The sequence below is a fragment of the Morone saxatilis genome, unplaced genomic scaffold (assembly GCF_004916995.1).
Source record: "Morone saxatilis isolate NCDOM2014 unplaced genomic scaffold, NCSU_SB_2.0 Contig0, whole genome shotgun sequence".
NCBI lineage: Eukaryota > Metazoa > Chordata > Actinopteri > Moronidae > Morone > Morone saxatilis.
In genome coordinates this window covers 15,153,201-15,168,327 of record NW_023339650.1, presented here as the reverse complement: position 1 = coordinate 15,168,327, position 15,127 = coordinate 15,153,201, and the positions used below count along the sequence as shown (strand labels likewise).

At 41.7% G+C, this 15,127-nt stretch overlaps 1 protein-coding gene and 1 long non-coding RNA gene across 2 annotated transcripts in view; one reads left to right on the top strand and one right to left on the bottom strand.

The window, feature by feature from the left end:
* The window catches only part of LOC118321025, a 25,678-nt gene extending 21,089 nt beyond the window's left edge, over positions 1-4,589 (top strand). Inside the window, exons 2-4 of the long non-coding RNA XR_004796389.1 lie at positions 2,071-2,226; positions 4,086-4,189; positions 4,277-4,589. This is a non-coding gene — a long non-coding RNA (uncharacterized LOC118321025). The remainder of the gene's footprint in view (positions 1-2,070; positions 2,227-4,085; positions 4,190-4,276) is intronic.
* Positions 2,978-14,274, bottom strand: nfx1 (nuclear transcription factor, X-box binding 1; the record flags this gene model as incomplete). The annotated part of the gene is given in 22 exon segments (XM_035652131.1): positions 2,978-3,930; positions 4,391-4,495; positions 4,584-4,729; positions 6,894-6,960; positions 7,059-7,196; positions 7,659-7,760; positions 7,845-7,918; positions 8,418-8,648; positions 8,739-8,818; positions 8,900-9,019; positions 9,256-9,364; positions 10,072-10,154; positions 10,256-10,286; positions 10,381-10,478; positions 11,091-11,308; positions 11,395-11,494; positions 11,599-11,738; positions 11,884-11,955; positions 12,207-12,312; positions 12,465-12,542; positions 12,844-13,005; positions 13,375-14,274. Coding segments are annotated over 22 exon segments (3,236 nt in total), but the record flags the coding sequence as incomplete, so codon positions are not given.
* Positions 14,275-15,127: the final 853 nt, after the last annotated feature.

Sequence of the window (15,127 nt, the reverse complement as noted above, 5' to 3'; positions counted from 1 at the left end):
GGGCTGCTGGTTTGGCATGCTAAACTTCCGCGATTATCATTGCACATCTTACATAGGGACCTTCGTCCCAAGAGAACTGCTATTTCTTCACATTCTGGCTGGGTGATAATTCGGTGTTTGATTTTTGATTGTTAAAGTAAAAACAGAACGTACATTGTTTTTAAAAGTCTACTTAATTGTCTAACTATTGAAGCTACAGCTATTTCTCTAGACTAGAGGTGAGTTCAAGCCCTTAACGTGCTACTCAAAAACCATACAGTTTAGTTTCTATATTCAGTTGTCTTAGTCCAGAATTAACAAGCAAACATATAGCCCAATGGTGTCGCTGAGTAGGGGCAGATTTGTCTTGTAATACCACTTTGTACCTCAGGAGGCCGATGTTGAGTCCCTTCTTCTTACGTAAAGCTCCTTTAAAGACTTATTTCCTGTGTATAAAGTCCACTAAACCAGGTAGTTCTCATCCGTACGCTACATACGAAGCTACAGCAAGCAGCCAGTTACCCTCCGTTTACTTAAATTAGGATAAATAATAAAATCTTATGCAAATCTTCCAGACTTTAAAAACGTTATCGGACTCAATGGATCAAATTCTGCACGCTGTTTTGCAGCCGCTTCTTGCACAATGCAACCAGAGTGCGTCACGTGACGGACGCCATTGCTGTAACTACACAAAAGCTTCTTCCTGGTGGCTTTTTAAACACAAAACTCTGCACAAAAATCATTTAAACGAGACGAGATTTTAACTTTAAACAGGAAAGCAAAACATGTCAAACTCCTCCTTTAAAACAGCATTTTGTGGCTTCTCTTTGTGGACTTTAAGGCTCTATAAACAGTGAAAAAAGCTGGTTTACCTCCAACACAAGTGAATACACTGCAGCTGGAATATAAAAAAATTTGATTTTCCTTTGCATCAGCAAAAGTAGATCTGGCTTTAACTGTACAACCCCCCCAAAAAATAAAATTCCTCTCCTGCTGCTGTGTGTACCCACAGCCTGCCAGCAAGATTAACACAGTGAAACTGAAACTTTTTCTCCCTGCGAGATCCAAAACACACTTGCAGACTCTTTAGTGGGGCAACTTAAGAAACCCCTTTTTTTCACATCATATAGCACCATTATATGACTGTGTGTGTGTGTGTGTGTGCACCCTGAATCAAAAAGAGAGGAGGAGGGAAGGTAAGAGGGGTTGACGGCGGATGGATTCAAAGGCATGCGTAAAGAGGTAAGAGGATGGCCATGCATGCATCCTTCCCTCCACCACCACCACCTCCTCCTCCTCCTCCTCCAAGCTTGTGTTACTCCTCAAGTGTCTGTTTCCCACACGAGTCAAGGTTAACAAGCCGCGCTGGTGTCTGCGTCTGCGGCTGGAAAACGGAGGGGAGGGGAGGAGGAGGGGAGGTGGGGAGAGGTGGAGGTGCTGCAACTATACAGTGTTGGCCGTGTGGTGATGCAGCCTATACTGTATGGTAAGCCTCCAGTCACCCCCTCTTCCTCCCCACCACCCCCAACCTTAAACCCCCACATCCCCACTCCCCTTAAATAATCTCCCAACACAACGTGCACCATGCGCATACGCAGAAAAAGGGAATAAGCATCAAAAAAACACAATTCTAGGTGGAAATGAATCATTTTTTTTTTTAGCACAATAAATTACACAGACGAGAGGGGGGGAAACAACTCCCGGTGCGCACTACTAATCCAGGGTCTGGCAACGCGCCTTACAGGATAAAGACAATATATAAAGAATAGTTTAAATGGTGGATGCGGATCCAGCGCAGACTCAGAGCCAAAGTGATGTGGAAATAAAACAAATGTGCGATCACAAGGTAGCATAAGCATCCATACCTTTCTCTCCATCACTATGCGTTTTTTTTTTTTTTTTTTTGGATGTTGGATGTTGGGGAGGGGGGGGAAGTAAAAAAAACAGGGGGAGGGAGTCTACTCAAAAATAACAGCGAACTGTCGGATGTGTCTCTCTCTCTCTGGAGGTGTCCGGTCCGGCGCGGCGCAGCTTTTTCTTCTTCCCCCCTTCACTCCTCAACTTCCTCACGGGCTTTCTCTCTCCTCTCAGACAGCAGCGTCTTCCTCCCCTATCACTTCCCCATTTGCTGGACAGCTAAGGCGACTTATGTGAGCGCTGGCCTGTGAGACGCCGAGCCGGGGATGGAGCCAGAGCCAGGATTGGTGAAGCCTTGTTCGGGAAGGGGGAGCTGGAGCGCAGGCGCAGGTCTCTGCTGGAGAGTCGATATAATGAAAAATCACCAGTGGCAGGGAGTGTCATCAAATTATCCTCTTTTTCTTTTCTTTTTTTTTTAAAGGGGGGGGGGTTGGATATGTTGTATTGTCTGGTGGAGGATGTGTTAAAATGATGATTATAGGTTTATTTATGGGCGTTTTTTATATTTTTTATTTTTGGTGGATTTTAGGTAATAAGTGATGCACTGAATTAAAAAAAAAAAAAAAACCTGTTCACTAGAGCACCATCAGCTCCCTAACCTAAAGAGGAACTGAAGCACTTTATCATAAGGCAGCTTTTAGGAAAGGGGTTGGTAAGTTGTATCAATACACCAGTTAATTCATAATTTACTGATGCTTTATAGAGCAGTTATAAGACATTAACTTATATTATGTCTGTCAGATAGAGGGGATATTTACATTTTGGAAGATTATTAGAATAAACTACAAGCTGATGGAGGAATTTCTGCTGAAATATAAGGAATAAAATGTAAAATATGCATTTAATCAAGCATGGAAATGTTATTATAAAAGATTATTTACAAATTATATGAGAAACATAATATTTTTCGCTCATAAATGTTAAAATCTTTTAACCAAAATACAATAAAAGAATATTATTTGAGGTTTTTACAGTATGTGGGATTTTAAGAACATTTCTAGTGAACATAAAAACATCAAGTTAAGCCTTAAAAAGCTGCACACACACAAAAACACCATGAAATAAAAGCCAGAACTCAAAGTGTTTGTGGATTGTTTATGGTTTTAATACATGAGTTAATGTCAGGAGCGATCACAATGTACGTGAATACAAACTGAACATCTGTCCATCAGCTCGACAACAGATTCACAAACTGTCAAGTTAAACAATATCCTCCCTGTTTTAAGTGACTTTCAGGTCCATAAGTTATGAAACTGACCCTTAAAAAAGTCCTTCAGGCCTCACCGAGGAAGAGTTTTTCAGCACATCTGGGTTGTTTGTTTCAAACAAAGCTTTCTCTACCGCAGCAGAGCCCACTCCTACCCACCCACAAACTCAATCAGCAGAGGGTTTACTACTGAACCCTTGGCTCAACACCAGCAGAAAAGAACAAAAGATATCCCATGGCTAAAAAAAATGCTTTCTGGCACAGCGTTTGAGAATCTTAAACTCGGGAGATCAATCTGAAGAAGCATCTACTGTTGAGATATGAGCTATTTGTGTCCTTCAAATAAGGAAAAATTCACCAATATTTATTTTATTAATTATTAAGGGTTCAGTGAGGGACTGGTTGCACACAAAAGGAGGCAGAGAAAACAATCAGGAGGCTTTTTTTCAAACTGATCCATCTTCAGAGTCTGTGTGAGGCTTTATTATCTAAATTCAAGGAGGGGACACTTGACTCTGCACTCCTTCAATTCATCCTCCTCGATACACAGAGTGTGGGATGTCCCCGGGGGGGCGATTACATAACATATTTCCAAAGATAATTTTTATTTCATTATGTAGCCAGAGAAATTCTTATTGATCTTTCGATTAACACAAATTTAAAAAAATAAGGTTATTCAAGCTTTTTGGCAGATGTAGACTGATGTTTATGAGTGGATCCTGAGGTTTCCTCTTTTTATTTTGGCCTCATTTTAGTCCTGGACATCAAAATAATCTATTACAGGCTCTTCTTTAACCATCTTCGACCAGGTGCTTCCAACGGCAGCTCTGGGAGGAGAATCAAGAAGAAAAAGAGTCATTAGCAGGCAGTAAAATCTGAAACAGGAACGATAAAGGACAATATATGAGATAAAAAGGACCAGCGTGTAGGATTTAGTGGTAGACTAACTGAACACTGCTTGTGTCTGTGTTTGACGACCCAGGACTGAGGCTGTGTAGTGTGTAGGAGAAACTATGGCAGCTCATCTAAAGTCGCTGTTTGTTTTTCCGTTCTGGGCTACTGTATAAAATGGCGGTTCATTCTAAGGTAACAAACATAACAATTCCTATTTTCAGCAGATTATACATGAATGAAAACATACCTATTAATATTATTTTCAATTCCTGCCAACAGATCCTCCTAAATGTGACACACTGGACCTTTAAGGACACTTGGCTTTTGTTAGGGATCAACTTTGTGACCCTCTAGTTACACAACAGTCTCTGTGAACCAGGGAAGAAGACTTACTTGCTGCTGTGCTGTTTGATGTGAGCGATGGGAGGAGGGGCCCTCGCAGCCGTCTCTCGCTCTATCAGTGACGTCAGCATTGAGTTTGGACAGACCGACTTCCCCCTGAGAATAAAAAAACACATCTTTAACACCCGCAATCGTCCAGGATGTAAACGTATTCATGTATGTTACCGTTTGTATAACGTCTTACTTCTGGGCTGTGATGACCACGTTGCGTTTGGGCTCGCTGTCGTAGCTCACGCTCTCCACGCCGTACACCTCGGCTAGGTCATGGATGATCTTTCGGTGTTCTCTGTTCATGGGCGGGAAACAGTGGCTCCTCTTTGGCTGTTTTCCCTGCAGACATCAGTAAAGTCATGTTGAAAATGTGGTTCTTTGCATCAGCGTATTGTTATTTTTCTTTCACTCAGTTACATCTAAAAAGTATTCTCTTATAAACTGGGAGGTCAGAAGCACTGGAAGCAACAGAAATCTAAGGGGCCCCGGATGATTAACAGGATAGGAAAGTACAAAAAAAACATTTCTACTAAACAAAATCTGTATTTATTGTTTCAGACTTCACAATTGTTGCTCTTTCTGTGTGAATGAAATGATAATTTTACCTTTTTTATTCAAACGAGTAGACAAGGTTGTATAATGTAACAAGTTTATGGTTACTTCATGCTACACAAATATAAAAAGGATCAAATCTATAGAATAACAGAACATAAAATAAATATATAGTTATTTATACACACATACACACCCTGAAAATAATTCTGCAGTACATCTATTGAATTTGCGCCTGGGAGAATGAATCTGAATATTAACAATCATCCCTTTATTGAACTGGAAACATCAGGTGGAAAATAATAAATAAAAATAGCATTGCTTCATTTTAAGGGGTCACAACTGTGTATCTCTGTGTCCTTTCCCTCCAGCTTACACAGACAGGTGAAAATGCTGGAAATTAACCTTTTTTAATGATACTTTAGACTATAGTGTAAATCCAACTTTGTAGGAACACTTTGGGGAGGATTTCTTTCCTGTTTCAACATGACGAAGCCCCCCGATGCATAAAGACAGCTCCATAAAGAAATAGTTTCCCAGCCTTAGCATGTTCTACCAGACTTTTTATAGTTGTGTACTACACCTGGAGAGAACAACTACTGGCATAAACTGGACCACTTTCTCTGCCAGAAGCTAGTTAGAAAGTATTACAACAAAATTTCAACAAAGAATAGGTTTTAATTAGTTTGGTTTTGGGAAAGTAGAAGCCCACACAGGACGGTAAAGAGTAGAAAATGAAGTCAGTAAAGGCAGCAGAGTACGCAGCACAAAAAACCCCTTTCATATACAGACTCCGAGGAGGAAAAGCTTTGCCGCCATGATTCATTGTTCCAAGAAGAGATTGGACTTGTGATAAACAATCCTTTACATTTGGCAAAGAACCCAAAAGCAACAGTGACCTTGAGAGCCTCACTCCTGATCGCCTCAAAGATTTTGAACAAAGCTGAAAAAAGAAGAAGAACATGGAGGATATTTTTACTGCCCTATGAAGTACCTACTAATTTAGTCTGGCTTAGAAACAGTTACTAAGGAGGCTTCGCCGTCCTGTCAGAAATCTACAAGCAACCGCGACTGGTTCCATCCTGCAGGTCCACTGGAGAATTGACCGAGCTCAAAAAATAGATCTATAGAGAACAAGTGGGTCAGAAAATAAAGTACAAATGATGTAAGTTGAGGGTTCAGATTCTTACATTAATGTCACACTTGAAAGCAGGTAGGCCTTGCTTGCTCTTCTGAATTGACACTAGCTCTTAGTGTTTATAAAAGAACTATTGTTAACGTTACAGATACTGATACTACAATAATCGATCATACATTAACTTTGATTAGAATATAGAAGCTATTTTGCATTTTGTACTGTTTTATTTTATCAATCATCTGTTGAGGCTGATTGGAGAGTAATCTATTATAGAAAATGCTGCAGCACATTCTTTAAACCTGCTGCCCTCAGCTTCGTGGTACCAGGAGCTGCAGCTTTAAACAAATTGACATTTGGAGCTCAGTTTATTAGAATCAGAATCAGGTTCATTGCTGAGCAGGTTTTAACTTGGTATAATAGTGCCTAACAATAAACATAGTAAGCAGAAATATCCTAAAGAAACATGAAAGAAAGTATAAAAACTGACATTCAAATAACTTCCTTAGGGACAATAAAGATATAATTATTAACCAGGTATTAGTGACGTTGCATTACTATGAGTGTATAATAGATCAATTAACAGCTGACAAAGTCAAACAAAGCTTGCATGTAAATCAGTGAGACGCTTCTATATTAAAAATGTGAAGTTAAGGTTATAAACGTGCAGCTTTTAAACATGTTATCAGTTCTTCCTCAGTCATTGTTGCCCAACAGTGGCTCCTATCACAGCCACCAGAGGGAGCACCACATCACCAGAGGTCAACCAAACCGTCAGGCCCACACTGGCACAAGGGATCCATTGTATCATCTTACCTTATTAGCAAGCTCAACAAGACTCTTGATCTCTTCTTCTACTTCTGTGACAAATTTCAGGTCTTTTCTGAAAGGGAGAAGGAACAGGGGTGAGTCTGAAGTGCTGTTGAATCATCTGTATTTGTTGGCTGTGGGAAAAAACTGTATGAATTGTAAAGAGCAGACCTTGCATCGTCTTTGAGGCTGTCGCTGTATACAGAGGTAGAGCGGACGTTGAAGGGGTCTGAAGATGAGTCGATCTGCAACGCCTCCGCCAGACGCCTGTTTCTCTCCAAAGTAGCACACTCTTGGTCACATTCAAGCCTGAGAAAAAACAAACACGTAGGCCGATTTCACCTCAAATCTTTAAGATGGATGCCGATTCACACCTAATTTTTTTTCAACTCGCTGTGCTGAAATGATTCTTATGAGACAAATAGCTCTGGTCCTCAGTTCTGAGCGGTGCCTGTAATCCATTAAATGCATCCCCCCATTTTTGATTGATTGAATTAAATATTAATGCACAAACAAAAAAGTCATCATTCACGGTGAACAGGAAATCTATTTCTATGCGGAAGAAAATTTAAATAATGTTTCATTATTGATTAAAAGTAACCGCATCGTGCCAGGACTCCCAACACCTCTTAACTGTGCTAAAAGCACTGTGAATGAATCATACTCTGTGTGTGTGTGTGTGTGGGTGTGTGTGTGTGTGTCACTTTCAGCAAACAAACACTCTCCATCTAGATTTAAAAAGGAAATAATCAATCTCCTCCATTAGTCTACCTGCTCTGTTTCATCTCCTTCTTCGTGAGGAACGGGCCGATGTCCATGGAGTCACCGAGCTGCATGTCAGACAGTTTACTGGCCATGGCGATGGCGGCATACCTGCAGGACCGGAGATTGAAGGACGTTTCAACCACTTTATATTCCAACATTCAAACAGCTGAGTGTAGAAACAGTTAAACCGACCTCTGATATGAACTGGCTGCCTCTGTGCAGTTCACCGTTTCCTTTCTTCGACCACAATCACACTGCACAGCTACCTGTGAAAAGTAGGAAGAATTAGACTCCAGTACTACTGTAAAGTATATGAGGGCTAGATTTTGGACGAATATGTTGCTCATGTGAGGAATTCCTGCAGCGGTGAAAGGTTTTATTGTTTGTTGAGCTCTTGAGTCTGGAGGGCTGCCACTGAAATGTTATTATTTAATCCAAGTTAACTATTTATGATTGTTAAACACTATTACAGCAGATTTCATCAGCTGCTGGGAGCTTACGCGCAGCCAAAAGGAACAGAAAGAATATACCGCTGGAGTGTTGAACATAACCCTTCAGTAATTAGGAAACGTGACACATTTATTGACTAAAAAACATTTCTCATCAGGGTAATAAGTTATTAAATGGAGGAGAAACTTTTGATGGTGGGAAAATATGCCTCAACTCCCCGTGCAACCATGACTTGTTGTAACAGAGACCATCTGCACAAACTTTGCAACCCATATTTCAGCTACTGGAAGTCCAGCTGCTTTCAGTGTGTTGTACCTTGGCAGTGCAGGTGGTGCGTGGGCAGCTGCTGCCTTTATGACAGGGAGCGGAGCACGGGTGGCCACAGTCTGGACGAGGCAGCGCGCAGGGCTGCTGGCAGCTGCCTTCTGCCAGACACTCGCCCCGGTGGCAGATCCGTCTGCAGCGGTGCATCTCGCATGGCAACGTTTTATTACACGTCAGGCCACAAGAAATGTCTTGCAGATGACATGGGATGTTGCTGCGTTGCTGTGGGTCCGAAGAAAAGAGTGTCACTTTAATCACAGGGATAAAAACAAACTGTTGTGTGATACAAAGTGTGAGCTCTGGGGATGTTACCTCGTGTTTTCCCATGCACCATTTCTGGGTGAGGTAGGTGCAAGGTGGACACTTCTCTTCACTGTGGCAGTTGTGAAACACTAAACAAGAGATAAATGTTAGGAGAACGTTCTCATTGGCAGCTTTTAACTGCAGCGTGGAGATTTACCATTTTAGCTCACCTTGGTGGTCACACTCGTGTCTTCTTGTACACATGTTTTTGCACTCTGGTGGCTTTGTGCCACAGGCGATGGGTGGGTACAAGACAGTGAGGCCACAGTGACACGTCAGCTCATCGAAACCTACAAAAAACAAAAAAAATAACAGGAAGCCACATAGGATATGAGCTGTGTGGTAACATCATGGGACATTAATGCCAAACATAATACCACAAAGAAAGGAAAAAAAGACTAAAATGATGTAGAACCTTAAATTACTTTTTTTTTTTTTTAAATGGTAGAATAGCTATGTGGTATTTCTGAGACTTGGTTCATAAATACAGCGCTGTTGGAGCGAACAAAACGACTGCAGGACTCACTGGACTGCCAGCAGGGCTCACAGTTTCCACGGTGACAAGGCTCCTGGCAGCGGTGGAGGCCACAGTTGAGCTTGTAGCCGCAGATTAGGAGGCACTTGTGCTCCACGTTCTGGACGGACAGACAGAAACCAGTGACACCAACTCCTTTACTCGAAATCTTTTTCCCCAATAACCAAACTTTTTACTACTAATTCAAGACCTTTGATTCAATGTATTCAAGAATGCTCAACTCTTCTAATGAATGAGACACTGTCTGGTTCTAGAGCAAAATTAAACAAAGCTATTTGATCACAGAGCAGGTTTCTTGTTTAAATAATGTGTAAGAAAACAAAAGGTTACTGAAGATACTGATACTGAAGCTGAGACAAAACAGATTGCTTACTATAAATACATGTAACATACATAGTAACAAACTGGTAACTGAGTGTGTTCCTGCACTTGGTGCTTGTTTCCATTATTTTCTAACCAAATCCAAAACAAATTGTCTATTTCCATATTACACAACGTTATAGCATTTGTGATTGATGTAACAGGAATTAACACGGTCACCATATAGCCTCTTGTCCAGCTTACATAAAAAACTGACTGCTAAATGGGATACGACTGTACAGTTTTATTAAAGCACTTTATACATATTTTTCAGGTTAACTTGCCTACACCACCAGAGTTGTTTTTTATATGATTAAACTAAGTATCGCAAGTCAACAGCATTGTCTCCGTTTTATTACCACTTTTAACATCAAACTGTTTAAGTCTACCTGGCTTTAAGGTGGTATGAAACTACACCACAGGGACACAGAGTCACTGAAAACTCACCACGCAACACAGCTCGCCGCACTTGTGTCGGCCGCAGGAGCGTTTCTTATTGCAGCGCCTCTCGCAAGTGAAGACGAGCTCCTCTGGAATACAAAAAAAGAGTCAGAAGTAACATACCAGACAACGCAGGCAGTCAGTGATCTCACTTTTGCTTAAATTTGATCTGAATCTGCTGAATTCTCACCCTCTTTTTGGATTGTTGCACATGGGACCTCCTGAAAAACAAAATGTCATAAATGAAGCATACAAATAACAAATGACAGCAGCACAAACAGTGTAGACAAACATTGCGCAGGTGTTTCTGCCTACCTTGGTCTTTGAGCCACATCTGCATCTGATAGTAGAGGTCAGGGAGCAGGGCCCGCAGCTGCCCTCATGGCACAACTTCTTACACAGATGGATGGTGTCTGAAATAACACAAGTTCATTCATTTAGACCCGAAAAACTGAGACAATATTTATTGTAAAAAGAGATTGGATTAGATGTCCATACAACAGGTTACAGGAGTTAAGACATCCAGGAGTAATATCAAACATCAAAAACACATTTGCCAATATTGAGTAACAAAAGCCTAGTGAACAATACAGTTGTGAAAAAGAACAAACTCAGGATATGAAACCAAACATAACATCCTAAGGCTCAGCAAGTCTTTCAGTTTGGATCGATAAAGCCTGACATCATGATGTTCGTCATGAGAGATTGGATCAATCACACTCCTTCAAAATCATCTCATTAACATGCAACTTTATTAAAAGAAGAACTAAATTAACTCAAAGAATCTGCCTTTTTGAGCTTGTTTTGCGACTACAAATTACCACATTACTGTCACACGTTTTCATATCCTGCTCAGTTTTAGATCCAGCGTGACGATAGCTTCACTTCCTTAAACCTGTTACACTGTCATGAGAAAATATTTGAGCTTCAGCAGGCTGTCAGACTCTGAGCATGTCTACAAGGCAGTAGCCATCGTTTGAAAAACACAAACTTGTACTTTTTCTAGTTCAGACTAACTTCCCTACCGCTGGAGCCACAGGCCAGGGGTTTGTTGCACGTCTTTCCACAGGAGGGGATTGGATCAGAGCAGCTCCGTCGTTCAGAGTAGCCCAGTTCCAGGAGTTTGGCCAGTGGTGTCTGACCGCAGGGACACGACTTCACCAGGCTCGGGGAGCGTGGGCACAGCGGGCACCGGCCGCGGTGGCACACCTGCTGGCACTGGTGAGCTTCACAGTTTAACATCCTGAATGGAGGACAGTGAGTGTCAGGCAGTGGTGGAAACTGTACGAAATAAGATCTTTATTATTAATGTATGACGGCCAGACTTACATCCCACATATTTTTTGACAGGAGAAATGCCCAGAACCATCAAAACCGTCTTTATCTGTGCCACACAGGACTTCACGAATGGTAACACCACAGTAGCACACTGAAGAAAATAAAAACAGAAAGTATAATCAGATAAGTCTGAAAAAGACACATCTTTATCTGTGAGAACATTGTATGGAGCAGTGCTGGCAAAGTGAGACTCACCCTGCTGAACCTGCAGCTGGCAGGGTTGACATGCCCCTCTGTGGCACACCTGAGCGCAGGTGTGTTCAGCACAGTTGAGTACAGCCCCACACACCTTGTCACACTGCAGCACTGCACCCTGGCCACAGCGCATTGGCTGGCTGCAAAGATATGGTTCTATCAATACCATGCTGTCAAAACCCCCAGATAAATGAACCAATCTATTCGGGTACCACATACATACATAATGTCCAAAGATCAATACAGAGGATACACAGATACAAACATGATTCAAATGTAGAGTACCTGGTTTTCCCACAGATACAGGATTTTGTTACAAAGGCAGGACATTGTGGACAAGGTCCAGGGTGACACAAGCTGAAGGGAGACACAGAAAGTAACGTTTAACACAAATACTCTTCTGGAAGATTTTAGATTGATGATAATTAAAGACACAGTAATATAAAATAATTAAAAAAACAACAAAATCTTAGTACTTTATACCACATTTTCTACAGATTTACTCCTTGTTGGACCTACGATACAACCACATCTAATAATAATGAGAAACAACTTGGGATCGACTGTCCCTCACAGTGTTGTTTCACTCAAAATATTCTAGGGCTCACATGTTACAGGGGTGGTTGCAGTCCACGCCGCTCCTTTTCTTCCCACACATGTCGCCACAGCTGTGAGGAATCTCACTGCGCTGCCACTCTGGGTTTGTCACTTTACCTGTCGAGCAAATGTGGAACAAAAAAAGATGTTTTTCCTACTTTAATGGCAACAGGCTTTATAGATTATAGACCAAATGACACATAAAATGATCTAACCTGATAATAAATCTACTTCTGTTTATAAATATGTATGTAAATGCGTGAACTCACCACAGAAGCAGGTGTAGGATGTCGGCTGTTTCAGTGCAACATTCTGGCAGGCCGGACAACGCCAACCTTCAGTTGAATCTGAAAAACAGCTTTGTTTTAGTATAAACACATTTTATTTTTATATAAAAAGAGAAGAGCAGATATCCCTGCTGGCCTCAAACTGCAATGCAACACAATACACTGTTGATGCAGCAGGAATTCAAAGCCTGAAAGCTGTGTTTTGTTTGCTTTTTGTTTTTGTTAACTGGGCCACAGTGACCGGCATTGTCCACCTACACAACAGTATTTTACATTACAGTGTTAATGCTGAGCTCCTGTCGTTCTGTCGCCTCGCACAGATAACCACACAGAGAGGAGTCACATGTTTTTGTTGCTGTACCGTCCGCCTGCGAGGCCGGAGACCGAGCCCATTTCTTGATGCAGTTCAGGTGGAAGACGTGGAAGCAGCTCTGGCAGCTCCACACCGGGGCCATGACCCGGATGACGTCGCAGCAAACCATGCACTCGTATTTCTCCTCAGACAGCTGTTCAATCAGACACCCTGTGGGAAGAGATCAGAGGTTCGCGAGACGAGAGCGATTCAGACGAGAAACACACGTCTCAGGAATAATTAATGTCTCACGAGGCCTTTAGGCAGCTCCACCAGAGAATAATGAGGCTGATGATCCCCGTTTAAACCTTCTTGAACATACATAAGTGACACTGTCAACCAGTGTTAGATAATTGTTTTATGCAGCTTTAAAAGACACTAATTAAGGGCACGAGGAAGTGGTTCAGTTCCTAATTATACAAAGTGTCGTGTATGTAAAGCTTCCAAAGATAAAGATTCGTCTTGACATTTTGTAAAATAAAGTGAAAGAACGACTCTTTGGTCTCCACGTGTTAGATACTTTTAGAGTTACAGTCTCACCTGTCTGAGTCTCTTTGCTCTCTGGTATCTTGTCCCAGTTCTTCTGGCCTGGCCTGTGGTTTTGATGATGGGTTCTTCGGCCCCCTCTGGCCTGAAGGGGTGTGTGTCGTCCCGCTCCTCGTCCAGATTTACAGGCAGCGTCATCTCGGACGCCGGACCCCTTCTCCGAGCTCATTTCCTCTTGAGAAGGTGTTTTAGGCGGTTTGATTGGTCCGTGCCGTCGCTTTGCTTCAGTGTGTTGCCTCTGATAATCGTCGTATTGAAAGTCTGGACCTGTCCGGCTCCTCTGAGTTCTCTCCCTGCCGTCTGAAGGTGGGTTTTCTCCTCTGGGGTCATTTGACCTCTGAGCCCCGACTGTGGGGTTGTTCTCCTTCAAGCGAGTCGCCTTTTCATTTGTTTGTCCTCTCCTCTGCTCCTGGCTAAACCTCCTGGGTTTTTTAGCCCAGACGTCCTGGTCTTCATTGGTTTGTTCATAGTTCCTGCTCGCATCTTCTCTTCTCCAGTTGTGTCCGTCGGGTCCGTCCGCGGGATACGGCCCTGAGTGACCTCGATTGTTACCACTGTACGGGCCGAAGTCACCGCCAGGTCTTTGCCACCGGGAGCTGGAGCCACCAAAATTCCCATTTACACCTCTATTCCCTTCTCTCCTCCCTCTACCTCTGCCTCGCCTTCTGGCTCCTTCCTCTTCTTGGTAGGGAGCATGCTGATGCGGTGCAGAATTTGAACTATCGTGGCTGAACGGCGGTTTAAAGCCCTGATGAAAGTGTCCATGTTGTTGAGGAGGATCATAACTGTTACTGCTCAGGTTTCTGTCGGTGCTGGGTCGAGGCCGGCCTCTTCTGGACTTGTGCTGATACGGTTTTTGATGCGACACCCCATCTTGATTGAGGTCAGGTGGGTCTGCAAACAGAAATATTCGGGGTTTTCAGCTGATAACCGATAATTACCTACTTCTTATTGCAGATGCTGATAAAATATCTGATGGTTTTATATTGTTTATATTTTTAAAAGAAGTTCATAACCTGGGTAAGAAAGGAAAAGACGTAGTGAACTCTCATCAAACCAGCCTTTTCAAATGTTATTTTTTCTAATAAAGTTCACTAAAAGAAGCTTTTATAGAGCGTAAAGCCCATAAAACGTTTTGCATACTAAGCTACTATAATAATAAATCAATTATTATTGTCCAATAATTTACCAGCTACAGTTAAATCGACTTGTTGGCATATCACAGCAGGAAACTCATAGGTGTATAAATGATAGCTGCTGTTGTTGTCCACTAAGTGGCAGTAAATATGTTTTATTAGGGTGAATGACTCAGTAGATTTTGACTCCCTGACAGCTGTCACTGTCTTTAATCAGTCTGCGAGCTGTCAAATATAATAACTAATGAAGCTACCAGAGCTCAAACTAATGAGCATCGATCAATCCCACCAAAAACAAAGAAATGATGAGCAATAAACTAAAACAACAGCCCATTTTTGTTGCGTTTACTTTCACTAGTGGATGACTAAAATGATCAGAACCTTTCAATATGTGGATTTTACAAGCAGGAGTTATATTATAGCTGTTAGGTTTCTAGATAGACACAATTTAAAGCATTTTAACCATCATTACACAGACTTTATATATATAAACTATTGATTATAGACACAATTTAAAGGATGTAATCATCATTAAACAGACTTTATATGTATTTAATATATAAACTATTGATTATATCAACAATTTTAAGGATGTAATCATCATTAAACAG